The sequence below is a fragment of the Petromyzon marinus genome, chromosome 39, assembly GCF_048934315.1.
Source record: "Petromyzon marinus isolate PM22_M1 ecotype Great Lakes invasive population chromosome 39, UKy_Petmar_22M1.pri1.0, whole genome shotgun sequence".
Lineage (NCBI taxonomy): Eukaryota > Metazoa > Chordata > Hyperoartia > Petromyzontiformes > Petromyzontidae > Petromyzon > Petromyzon marinus.
In genome coordinates, this window is record NC_133705.1 from 5,983,969 (window position 1) to 5,997,498 (window position 13,530).

The window sequence follows — 13,530 nt, forward strand, 5'->3', positions numbered from 1 at the left end:
CCCGCCACGCCACTACACCCTGCTACACCCCGCTACGCCACTACACCCTGCTACACCCCGCTACACCCCGCTACACCCCGCTACACCACTACACCCCGCTACACCCCGCTACACCACTACACCCCGCTACACCCCGCTACACCCCGCTACGCCACTACACCCCGCTACGCCACTACACCCCGCCATGCCACTACACCCCGCTACTTAACTACACCCCGCTACGTCACTACACCCCGCTACGCCACTACACCCCGCTACACCACTACACCCCGCTACGCCACTACACCCCGCTACGCCACTACACCCCGCTACGCCACTACACCCCACTACGCCACTACACCCCGCTACGCCGCTACACCCCGCTACGCCACTACACCCCGCTACACCCCGCTACGCCACTACACCCCGCTACGCCACTACACCCCGCTACGCCACTACACCCCGCTACGTCACTACACCCCGCTACGTCACTACACCCCGCTACGTCACTACACCCCGCTACGCCACTACACCCCGCTACACCACTACACCCCGCTACGCCACTACACCCCACTACGCCACTACACCCCGCTACGCCACTACACCCCGCTACGCCACTACACCCCGCTACACCACTACACCCCACTACGCCACTACACCCCGCTACGCCACTACACCCTGCTACGCCACTACACCCTGCTACACCCCGCTACACCCCGCTATGCCACTACACCCCGCTACGCCACTACACCCCGCTACGCCACTACACCCCGCCATGCCACTACACCCCGCTACGTCACTACACCCCGCTACGTCACTACACCCCGCTACGTCACTACACCCCGCTACGCCACTACACCCCGCTACACCACTACACCCCGCTACGCCACTATACCCCACTACGCCACTACACCCCGCTACGCCGCTACACCCCGCTACGCCACTACAACCCCACTACGCCACTACACCCTGCTACGCCACTACACCCTGCTACACCCTGCTACGCCACTACACCCCACTACGCCACTACACCCTGCTACACCCTGCTACACCCCGCTACGCCACTACACCCTGCTACACCCTGCTACACCCCGCTACGCCGCTACACTGCGCTACACCATGATACCCCGCTACGCCACGACACACCACTACACCGCTACATCACGCTACACCCTGCTATGCCACTACATCCAAATACACCCCGCTACACTACACCCCGCTACACTACACCCCGCTGCACCACGACACGCCGCTACGCCACTATACCCCGCTACATCCCGCTACACCCTGCTATGCCACTACACCCCGCTACATCCCGCTACACCCCGCTACATCCCGCTATACCCTGCTAGGCCAATACTCCCCACTACGCCACTACACCCCACGAGACTACTCCATCCCACTACACCCCGTTACACCCAGTTACACTACTAAAACACTCCTACACCATGACCAACACTATAGACCAACATACCAACACAAAACACCACTACACACCACTACACCGCTGCAAAAGACGCACCGCTACACTTAGACTACTTATCGCCATAATAAACTTTTTGAGCAACTGCTGTTAGCAAGTAGCACCTATGAAGGCCGACACAACACACAAGGTGGTGGGTGGCCAGCACCACGCCCGGCCGCCTTTGTCTCCCTGGTGGCGCTGTTTACACATCGCACCAGGTACTCATTTGAGACTGAGTCGACCTAGGGGGAGGCCCAGGAGCGGTTCAGATAATCCACCACTGGTGTTGGCCATTTAGCAGGAATCGAACTCTGGTCAACCGGGTTCGTAGCGCAGCGCGCTAAGCACTGCACCGCCGCTCCCAATACACCACTAAACGCCAACACCACTACACAACACCATTACACAAACAATACGCCGCTACGCATACACCACTACACCCCACCGCCCAACTAATGCTCCACATTCTGTCCCCATGGTTTCCCCTGTGCGCCCACATCCCCTTCTGTCGCCCCCCCCCACCCCCCGTGCCCCCCCACACCGTGCCCCCCCCCCCGCACGCACGCAGCGAGCGAGTTTGAGTTTGTGGGGACGGCGTGGCTGCGGCAGTGGCTGACGGACAGCGCGTGCGTGCGTGCGCTGGACAACGCCGCGTTCGTGTGCACGCACGGCGCCCTCTCGCCGCACCACGTGGGCAGCGTCAAGAGGATCAGCCGTGGCGCCGCCAACGCCCTGTACCACAAGTACGGCGGCGGCCCGCGACTCACTGGTACGCACGCGCGCGCACGTGTCCACGCGCGCGTGCACGTGTCCGTGTGTGTACCTGTGCCTCGTAGGTGCTCGCTGACGGCACTTGGCCCAGCAGTCGGTTAAGGCTATACAGGGGTATCTTTGGCTTTGTACCTGTCCAGGTAGTGTAGCGGTTAGCGCTACGCTGCCCTACGAACCCGGCGACCCAAGTTCGATTCCCGCTCACGGCCAACACCAGTGACGATTATCTGAATCGGTCATGGGCCTCCCCGAGGTCGACTCAGCCTTAAATGAGTACCTGGTGCGGTGTGTAAGACAAAGGCCGGCCGGGCATGGTGCTGGCCACCCACCCTCTTTTGTGCCGTGTCGGCCTTCATAGGTGCTCGTTTAACAGCACTTGCTCCTACAGGCTTGTACCTGTGCGCTACTGTGTATAACGCCTGTGACCCCGTGTGTTACTGTGTACACCGTGTGTCTCCTTGTGTTACTGTGCAAGCCTTGTGTTTACCGTTGGTGTCCGTGCATGTCCCCACATGTACACGCGTGTTACTGTGTATACTGTGTGTATTCTTGTGTTACCGTGCACACCGTTTGTTACCGTGCACCGCCGTGTGTTACCGTGCACACTGTGTGTTACCGTGCACCACCGTGTGTTACCGTGCACACCGTGTGTTACCGTGCACCGCCGTGTGTTACCGTGCACACCGTGTGTTACCGTGCACCACCGTGTGTGCCACACCAGAAGCGTCGCTGTGCCGTGACTGTGTGGTGGAGCGCTGCCGGGTGCTGCAGCTCAAGAGCCGACTCAGTGACGACTACCGCACCGTCAGCACACTGCTCAAGAGCTCCCTGCCTCCCGGGTGCGTGCCCGCCTCTGCGTACCCGTGCGTGCGTGCGTACGCACACGCACGCTGCATACCTACGTGCACTTACGCACCCTCGGTATGCTGGTGGAAGGCGAGTGTATTTGTTTACTCAGTTTATGGTGTGTGTGTACTCTTTCGCACCGTACGTAGCCAACCGTGCTAATCGGAGGTGCGGAGGAAGGACAACAAACTGAAACACAAAAAGCAGTTCTTAAATAAATTAGTTTTCAATCTAGATTGAAAACAGTGTCCGTGTATTCTCAGAGTGTGTGTACATTGTTTGTGTTTAATCATGGATTGTACGTGTAGTACAGACACGGGAATGTGTGTGTTCTCGCAGCGGGTGTTGTTGCGGTTGTGCGATCGAAGTTTCAGGGCCATACGAGCGATTTGTGTGATGGTGCGTTTGCGCGCACGCGTTCGATTGCTCCTGGCGCGCAGCGAGGCATTCTGGGTGGGCAAGGTGTCCCTGCGGAGCTGGCGGCTGCTCGTGATTGGTCAGTTCGAGGACAAGGAGGAGGAGTCCAAGCCGAGCAACGGGGGCGGCGAGCGGAGCAGCGACGAGGCGGAGCCGGAGCCGGCGGAGAGCGGTGAGCGTCGCCCCCTCCCATCGCCACGGCCACTCGCGGCCACGGGCAGTGGTAACGCTTACCTCCATGGTAACATCGCTTGCATGTAACGTGTATCTTCGTCCGTTTACATTTTAGTATTTACACAGTACATCGGTCACCCCGTGTACTGTTTGTTTAATGCTTCGGTAACCTAGTTGCATAATTGTGTCATCGACTGTACCTCTCTGGCCTCTGTATGCACTGTGATGAACGGCCGTTGCCCCCAATCGTTTTTACTTAGTGCCCTTCATTGCAAGGCCCGCGGGCCACTGGCAGCCCCTGGTGGCCTTTAGTGTGGCTGCTGATGGTACGCCCCCCCCCCCCCAACAATACACAAAGAGTGAAAACACCCCCCACCATCATCATCAACGTGCTGCTGTCAAACCCCAACGGTTTCAAATATTGTGCGTCGCGGCTCTCGCACCGGTGATGTCTTATCGGCGAAAGTGCCCCCTCCCCCCTCTGAAAATTAGTGACCACACACACATACACACCTTGACGATCGTGTTGACTTCGTTTTTGTTATTTGTGCTCGCGCAACCTCTGCCAGCGCAGAATCGCCAAATCAATGTGTGTCCGATCGGTCTAAAAGTAGCCTGAGACGGTACATTAATTGTAATTCAACGTCGATTTACGTCTGCGCGATATTCTCTATTTCTCGAGCGTCAACGCGGTTGTTTCTGCTCCGATTTATATTTGCTTCATTTGCCGAAAACTTTACCTGGTTTCGTTTCGCCTGTGTCATTTTGGTGACCCGGGCCGCCTGTTGCAAATGAGACTCCGTTCCTTGTCTCTCTTGAGTTCTCAACCTGGTTCGGCAAAATGAATGTGGCAATCGCGCATCACAGCGGGCGGAACCCGAAGTTCGATTCCCGACTCGGGACGCCTTTACTTGCGGAGTTCGTATCTCCCTCCTCCTGTTCTGCATGGGATTCCTCTGGGATCGCCGGCTTCCTCCCATAGCCCAAATAAACCCCATAAGTTGTAACCGATAACGGCCAAAACAACATCCCGGTTTAACACCACGTGGTGGGGCTTCCACGACGAATATTATCCACAATAGATGGCTTTTGAGTTAGATCGCGTGAATACCAATGTGTCGTTAAACCCGCCACCACCCTACACAGCCAGTTGGTAAGGTTTGTCACGTAAACGTTGGCATGTTCTGTGTCGGGTGGTGGCGGCTTTAAAGACACATTTTTATTTACGCGATCTAACCCCAAAAAAACCTCTTCCTACTGCTGACAAAGCACCGGCAAATTCGGATTACGCACGGCAACATCGTCACCCACCCCTCCACCGCCACCCCCCACCTTCTGCGAAAACTTGGCAGCACCCTCCTGGAAAAAAGAGTATTGAGACTCGGCGAGGCTTTCCCGGGTAAACGATCGTAATAAATTATCAATAATATTGGGGCAACGTGGACAGGGTGGGGGGCCTATTCGTGGCTTGTACCGACACCCACCTCCCCCCCCCCCCTCCACCAGTTCCCGCAGGCGCGAGGACGGCACGGTCGTCTGCGGAGGAGGACGGTGGCTTCAACGATGAGGTCTTGTGCCCACACGGTGAGGGTGGCCGCTCCGGGCAGCGCGTCCAGCCGCTCGTCCCCACCTCCATGTGTCTGCGAGTGCGTGTGTGATGCCGTGCGCGCGTGTCCTCGCGTGTCCTCGCGTGCGTGTGTTTGTGTGCACGGGTGTCTGCTCTGCGGGGAGCGGTGGTGCAGCGGTTAGCGCTACGCTGCGCCACGAACCCGGCGACCCGAGTTCGATTCCTGCTCGCGGCCAACGCCAGTGACTATTATCTGAACCGGTCCTGGGCCTCCCGTAGGTTTATTCAGCCTCAAATGAGTACGTGGCGCGGTGTGTAAACATCGCTGCTGGGGAGACAAAAAGCGGCCGGCCGTCGTGCTGGCCACCCACCCCCTCGTGTGCCGTGCCGGCCTCCATAGGTGCTCGCTAACAGCACTTGCTCTAACAGTCTGTTAAAAGGCTATATAGGGGATCTTTGTATTATTCCTATGTGTATATACTCATGTGTGTCTGTGTACACACACACACCCAGGCACACATGGGAGTGTCGCAGTTGGCGCATTGTGCTATGAACCCGACAGTCCGAGTTCGATTCTCGCTCTCTACCAATGGCAGTGACGATTATTTGAACCGGTCCTGGGCCTCCCCTAGGTCTACTCAGCCTTAAACGACAATGGTGAGACAAAGGCGACCGGGCGTGCTGCTGGGCAGACTTCGTGTGCCTTGCCGGCCTTCATAGGTGCTGCTCGCGAGCAGCACTTGCCCCAACAGCCCATGAAAGGCTGTACGGGGGGATCTTTGTCTTTACCTTTGTACCAGGAGGCTTGAGCACGCGGGAGGGCGAGCGCCGCCTCGTCTCGGCCGAGGTTTGGCACAAACTGCGCGGTTACTTCCCCTCGGCGCCGGAGTTCCGCAGCGACGCGCAGCCTTGCGCGCAGTGCCAGGTGCGGCACAACCACAACGCAACCACGATACAACCACGGCACAACCACGCCAGTAGCGCAACCGCCAACGGCGACGCGCAGCCTTGCGCGCAGTGCCAGGTGCGGCACAACCACAGCGCAACCACGATACAGCTGACGGTTGTTGCCGTGGTTACAGCGGCTGGAGCGGGAGGGGGAAGAGACGGGGGAGATGCAGCGCATGATCGCCACGGAGCAGAAGGGGGCGCTCACCGCGCTCTTCCAGGACAAGGGGCGGCCGACGCTGCAGCCCTGGCCTCAGGTACGCGGGGGGAGACGCTGTGGGAGATGCGGGGGAGACACGAGAAGGCGCGGGGAGAATGGTGACACGTTGAAATGCGAGGAGACGCAAGGAGATATGGGGAGACACGGGGAGATAGGACGAGACGCAGGGAGACGCGGGGAGAAAGAGATGCGCGGGACACGTGAGGAGAAGCGGGGAGACACAGATGTGGAGAATCACGGGGAGATATGCAGCGCAACGCAGGGAGACATGGGGAGATGCAGGGGAGACACGAGGTTAATGGGGTTACATAGGGAGGCACGGGAATTAACGGACAGACTAGAGAGAGACGCGGAGAGACACAGGCAGCATGGAGTAATGTGGCGCAGCACACCATGGCACAGGAGAGCATGGGCAGCAGAGATTGAGAGTTCACACGGCTCGCTATACGTGCATGTGTGTGTGCGTGTACACCCGTGTGTGTAATGTGCGTTTGTGCTTTTATGTATGTGTGCGTGTGTGCAGGACACGGAAACGCTTTATGTGGTCTCTCAGTACTTCCTGGATGAGTGGAGGAAGTTCATTAGGTGAGCGAGTCTGGGTGAGGAGCGGTGGTTAGGGCACTGCGCTACAAACCCGGCGACCCGAGTTCCATTCCCGCTCATGGCCACCACCAGTGACGATTGTCTGCGTCGGTCCTGCGCCTCCCAAAGTCGACTTTAAATGAGTGCTCTGGTGCGGTGTGTTGACAAGAGCACAGGGGAGACAAAGGCACCCGGACGCAGTTATTTGCCACACCCTTTCATAGGCGCGCTCTGCCGGCCTTCATAGGCGCTTTGCACTAACAGCACTTACCCCAACAGTCTGTTGAGGCTATACAGGGGGAACCTTTGTCTTTGTGCGCGCGTGTGTCCCAGGCGCCCGACGCGTGCCTCGCCCGTGTTCTCAGTGGGGAACTCCACGCTGCTCTGTCCTCACAGCGGACTCATGTTCACCCCCGACTCTGTCTCCCATGAGGACGCCTCGCTGTGAGTCGCGGGACATGGGCGACACGGGGGACACGGTGACATGGGGACACGGCGACAGAAACGGAGACACGGAGACACAGAGAAATAAGGACAGGGGGCAGAGACATGGGGATAAGGAGACATGGCCACACGGAGACACGGTGACAGACACGGAGACAGAAAGACCTGGGGATATGGGGCAGTGACATGGAGACACGGGGACACGGACACTTGTGAGTCACGGGGACAGGGGGAAACACGGAGGCATGAGGACATGGGCACATGTCGACACGGAGACACTGTGACAGACACGGAGACACCGAGACCTGGGGACACGGGGCAGAGACGTGGGGGCATGGTAACGCGGTGTGTGGCCCTTGCTGTGCAGGCTGGCGCTGGTGTGGCCGCCCGAGTGGGATGTGATCAGCCGCTCGTTCCAGGTGGACCTCGCCATCACCATCACCCGGCGGCCATGTGGGGAAGGGAGCAGCGAAGCCGCGAGCGCGTACATCACACAGCCAGGTACGGACACTTATCAGCGCTATGCGTGTGCGTGTGTGACGCGCAATTGCTGTGTATGATCAGTCTATCATTTTAATGGTAGGTTTATTTGAACAGTGAGAGACAGAATAACAACAAAAAAATCCAGAAAAACGCATGTCGATGTTATAAATTGATTTGCATTTTAATGAGGGAAATAAGTATTTGACCCCCTCTCAATCAGAAAGATGTCTGGCTCCCAAGTGTCTTTTATACAGGTAACGAGCTGAGATTAGGAGCACACCCTTAAAGGGAGTGCTCCTAATCTCAGCTTGTTACCTGTGTAGTGTTGCTCCGGAGACACTTCGTAGGGGGGGCACGTCTTTATTATCCACACTTACCCTAACCACTATACATCAATTCTTCATGCAGCTGATCTTGAGGACCTCTTCCACTTGGTATATTATACTCCTCCTGTGTAGCGTGCCTAACCCGACTACGCTCCAGGTCCTCCGGCTATAATATACTATGTGAGACTACCTGACCTGACCCAGCCAAGGTACAGGTCCAACACTGACCTCACAGAGCTTCGGCCCTTAAAAGGACGGCGAAGCTAGGGGTTCAGTCCTACTCTAGCAGGTCTTCTTTCTTCAACTGGGCATCTTCAACTGCTTCCGTCTCCAACTGCTTCGGTTTTTAAACTGCCTGGACCTCTCCAGAGGTTCGCCTTATATCCGTTTCTCAGCCGAGGTGCGGACCACAGTGTGGGATGTGGGTGACCCCACTGAGGTCCGCATGTCTGCCGTTGCAGGTCAGTGCAGCCGCAGCCCCCCAGCCTTTGGGAGTGTTTGTGAGGGATCGTAGAATCGCTCGCAGCCCCCCAACTGCTTCAGGGCTGCCTGTCATTGCCTGCAAGTGCAGCCCATCCATGGCGCTACACCTGTATAAAAGACACCTGTCCACAGAAACAATCAATCAGATTCCAAACTCTCCACCATGGCCAAGAACAAAGAGCTCTCCAAGGATGTCAGGGACAAGATTGTTGACCTACACAAGGCTGGAATGGGCTACAAGACCATTGCCAAGCAGCTTGGTGAGAAGGTGACAACAGTTGGTGCGATTATTCGCAAATGGAAGAAACACAAAAGAACTGTCAATCTCCCTCGGCTTGGGGCTCCATGCAAGATCTCACCTCGTGGAGTTGCAATGATCATGAGAACGGTGAGGAATCAGCCCAGAACTACACGGGAGGATCTTGTCAATGATCTCAAGGCAGCTGGAACCATAGTCACCAAGAAAACAATTGGTAACACACTACGCCGTGAAGGACTGAAATCCTGCAGCGCCCACAAGGCCCCCCTGCTCAAGAAAGCACATATACATGCCCGTCTGAAGTTTGCCAATGAACATCTGAATGATTCAGAGGACAACTGGGTGAAAGTGTTTTGGTCAGATGAGACCAAAATGGAGCTCTTTGGCATCAACTCAACTCGCCGTGTTTGGAGGAGGAGGAATGCTGCCTATGACCCCAAGAACACCATCCCCACCGTCAAACATGGAGGTGGAAATAGTATGCTTTGGGGGTGTTTTTCTGCTAAGGGGACAGGACAACTTCACCGCATCAAAGGGACGATGGACGGGGCCATGTACCGTCAAATCTTGGGTGAGAACCTCCTTCCCTCAGCCAGGGCATTGAAAATGGGTCGTGGATGGGTATTCCAGCATGACAATGACCCAAAACACACGGCCAAGGCAACAAAGGAGTGGCTCAAGAAGAAGCACATTAAGGTCCTGGAGTGGCCTAGCCAGTCTCCAGACCTTAATCCCATAGAAAATCTGTCGAGGGAGCTGAAGGTTCGAGATGCCAAACGTCAGCCTCGAAATCTTAATGACTTGGAGAAGATCTGCAAAGGAGTGGGACAAAATCCCTCCAGAGATGTGTGCAAACCTGGTGGCCAACTACAAGAAACGTCTGACCTCTGTGATTGCCAACAAGGGTTTTGCCACCAAGTACTAAGTCAGGTTTTGCAGAGGGGGTCAAATTCTTATTTGCCTCATTAAAATGCAAATCAATTCATAAAATTTTTCACATGCGTTTTTCTGGATTTTGTTGTTGTTATTCTGTCTCTTACTGTTCAAATAAACCTACCATTAAAATGACAGACTGATCCTTTCTTTGTCAGTGGGCAAACGTACAAAATCAGCAGGAGATCAAATACTTTTTTCCCTCACTGTAGGTGTATTTGCACCGTGCGTGTAGACCTGTGTGTGTGTGTGAGTGACGTACGTGCCGTGTGTGTCTGTGTGCAGGCGTGTGTGTAGAGTGCCAGGCCGCTCGGCGCTCCCAGCAGCAGCGGGACCAACAGGAGTACACACAGGCCACAGTGTACGTGCGCAAAGTCGTCAAGGACTTCAAGGTACACACCCGTGCGTCCACACACAATGCCCCGACACAACCCCGTGTGATTATACATAGGTGCGGGTGTCTGTGTACAGCTGTATCGAGATGCACACACCACAAAGGCACTCATTAGAAGCAGAGTCGACCTCGGGGAGGCCCAGCAGTGGGTCACATAATCGTCACCGGTGTTGGTCGTGAGCGGGTCTCCGGTTTCGTAGCGCAGCGCGCTAACCGCCACACAACGCACGCACGGGCGTACACAACACAAAGATCCCCCGTATAGCCTTACTAGACTGTTGGGGCAAATGCTGTGTTAGCGAGCGCCTATGAAGGCCGACACAGCGTATGAAGGGTTAGGTGGCCAGCTCCACGCCTGGCCATCTTTGTCTCCCCGGTTCTGGTGTTTGCACACCGCACAATCTACTCGTGTGTGGGCCAAGCTGTCCTGATGTTAGTTACGGCCGGGGATCGAACTCGGGTTGCCGTGTTGAGAGTGCGTGCAGTGGACGACACCACTGCTGCCCACACGGCCGCGCTGACCCCCCCCCCTACACCCGCGCGTGGCCCTGCCCGGCCGCACGTGCACGCGGCGGCGGCGACGACGACGACAAAGGCAACGATCCGTGTGCTGATGTCGTGCCCTCCTCTGCGTGCCGCGGCGTCGCGCCTCCTCTCAGGTGATGAAGGAGGCCGTCCCTGAGCTCACGCAGAGCGGCTCGGAGCCCGAGGAGGTGATGGAAGGAACGGACGAGGGCGTGCAGGGAGAGAAGGACCCTGACTTCAGCCAGGTGCGTGCGAGTGTTTGCGCGCCCGTGCGTGGCGTGGCCATGCGCGTTCGAGCTCATCGTGAGTGACGGGGCAGTTGTGGAGAGTGTGGAGAGGTTTCCGTACCGGGGCGGTGTGCGTATGACCAACTCCAGTGTGGCAGCGGAGGCCTCTCTGAATCGGTCGAGCGGCGTTATTTTTTCATCGGAATGCGTAACGCTGCTGTGTTGAAACTTACCTGGCCTGGTGCTCCACACGAAGCTTCGGGTCTTCCTGGGCAAAGTTGTGCCCTTCAAGGAGCCCATTAAAGGAACATCTGCGCTGGTTTGAAACATTCAGCTTGGCCTGCCTACGATCCATCTTGGGTTTAACCAGGCTGGATCATGTGAGGAGTTCACAGATTCTTGAAAGATCTGGACATAGTCTCATCATCAGTTCGCTCTGGCAGGCTGCATTGTCTGGGTCATGCAGCATGTCTGCCGAGCCACCGCATGCCCAAGTTGCTTCTGTTTGGGCATGCGGTGGCTGATATGGTACAGGAGAATATGGAACCGAGTGAACTTGCCGAAAGCCGGGACTTGCGGTGTCAATATCAGCCTCTGGAAGAGGCTCGTGAAGGACGCCACTGGGCAGTTGGAGGCAGTCACCCTCCGGCAACAACGGAGGGCCGAGGAGCGACGCTCACAACAAGGAGCGGAGCGCCGGGTGGCTAAAACGCAGCGAGGTGGCACAGTGGGGAGCGTTTGTATTGCATCTGTCGGTCCCTCAACAGGAAGCCTTCCACACTTTACATGGCCTGAAAGTGCACCTCGGCTGGTACAAGTGGCGTGATGACACTGCCACACATTGGCGGCTGTTATTGTATGTTACACGAGCAGTTGTGTTTGCGTGTATGTGGGTGCACGTGTCCAGGCGCGTGTGTGCGGTTGTTCTTGGAAGTGTGTGTGGGTTTGTATGTATGTAGGTGTGTGGCTGTTTACAGGGAGCGGTGGCGCAGTGGTTAGCACGCCGCGCTACGATTCCCTCTCACGGCCAACATCAGTGACGATTATCTGAACCAGTCCTGGGCGTCTCTTAGATCCACTCAGCCTCAAATGAGTACCTGGTGCGGTATAAACATCGCCACGTGGGAAGACAAAGGTAACCGGACGTGGTGCAGGCCCCCCCTCGCGTTCCGTGCCGGCCTTCACAGGTGCCCCTCGCTAACAGCGCTTGCCCCAACAGTCTGTTACAGGCCATACGGGTGGCGGGGAGGGGGGGGGATCTTTGTGTGCACATTGCATCGTGGCGTACGCGTGCGTGCCTTTAGTGGGTGCGTTCCGGCGTGCGTTTGTAACGCAGTGTGTGGGAGGGGTGTGGTCCTATTGTGCAACCATTGGATAATTGTTGTTGCTGCTGCTGCTGCTCGTGTGGCAATGAAAGGCGCCGTTGGTAAATGTCACCGACGCTCCCCCCCCCCCCCCCCCCGGGCGGAACGGTGGGCGGCCGCCGCAGTGCTGACGCTGGCGCCCTACCGGCAGCAACAACAACAGCAGCAGCAGTAGCAGCAGCAGTAGCAGCAGCAGTAGCAGCAGCAGTAGCAGCAGCAGTAGCAGCAGCAGTAGCAGCAGCAGCAGCAGGCACCTGGGTTCAACTCCCGGCTTACCGGGGCGACCCCTTTTCTCGCGAAGGCATTTGTACGGTCGCGCCTCCTCTTGCTCTGCGGAGTGGGCGAGTGTAAGTGGGTGAGGTGCTGGGGTTCCCCTAGGTCGACTCGGCCTCAAATGAGTACCTGGGGCGGTGTGTAAACATCGCCGCTTAGGGAGACAATGGGGGTCGGGGGTGGTGCTGGCCACCTCTCACCCCCTCGTGTGCCGTGCCGGCCTTTGTAGGTGCTGCTCGCTAACAGCACTGGTTCCGACAGTTTGGCAAGGCTATACGTGAGATCTCCCCTAGGTCGACTCAGCCTTAAATGTGTACCCGGTTGCAGTGTGTAAACATCAGCACTGGCGAGACATAGGCAGTCGGGCGTGGCATTGGCCACATCACCCACTCATAGGTGTGCCGTGCCGGCCTTCGACCTCTGTCGGTGCTGCTCGCTAACAACATTTGCCCCAACAGTCTGTTCAGGGCTATCTGGGGGGGATTTTTTTTTGCCTTTTGTTCCCTGTGTGTTGTTTGTTCTCTGAGCTTGCAATTAACTGTTTGGTTAACACTTTCCGACTCGGGGTTAAACGGGTTTATACATTAGCTCGGTCGGTCTGGCCATTGCAGGGCGGGGGTGGGATGGGATAGGTGGGGGGGCATGGTAAGCTCCTAGAGATGATGATCCGGGCGGTGTGGCAGCCACGTGAAGCGTGAAGTGTGGCTGCCTGTAAGCCAGCACTCTGTGGAGGCAGCAGCGAGGGTTGGTGGATTGCCGACTCGCCAGCAGACGCAGCACAATAAAGTACGGGCTTACATCGACTGTCCACGAGCGTATGGGATCGAGTGTTGTCCCCTCGCATGCGTGG

The 13,530-nt window shown here is 57.0% G+C and overlaps 1 protein-coding gene across 3 annotated transcripts in view; it reads left to right on the forward strand.

Moving 5' to 3' along the window:
* Nucleotides 1–13,530, forward strand: part of USP48 (ubiquitin specific peptidase 48) — a 42,967-nt gene that overhangs the window by 11,160 nt on the left and 18,277 nt on the right. For all 3 annotated transcript variants that reach the window (XM_076072855.1, XM_076072856.1, XM_076072857.1), the window contains exons 12-22: nucleotides 2,013–2,213; nucleotides 2,937–3,054; nucleotides 3,502–3,650; nucleotides 5,159–5,236; nucleotides 6,020–6,144; nucleotides 6,302–6,424; nucleotides 6,911–6,972; nucleotides 7,303–7,413; nucleotides 7,781–7,914; nucleotides 10,183–10,289; nucleotides 10,951–11,061. In XM_076072855.1, coding sequence (XP_075928970.1) covers nucleotides 2,013–2,213; nucleotides 2,937–3,054; nucleotides 3,502–3,650; nucleotides 5,159–5,236; nucleotides 6,020–6,144; nucleotides 6,302–6,424; nucleotides 6,911–6,972; nucleotides 7,303–7,413; nucleotides 7,781–7,914; nucleotides 10,183–10,289; nucleotides 10,951–11,061 — 1,319 coding nt within the window. The remainder of the gene's footprint in view (nucleotides 1–2,012; nucleotides 2,214–2,936; nucleotides 3,055–3,501; nucleotides 3,651–5,158; nucleotides 5,237–6,019; nucleotides 6,145–6,301; nucleotides 6,425–6,910; nucleotides 6,973–7,302; nucleotides 7,414–7,780; nucleotides 7,915–10,182; nucleotides 10,290–10,950; nucleotides 11,062–13,530) is intronic.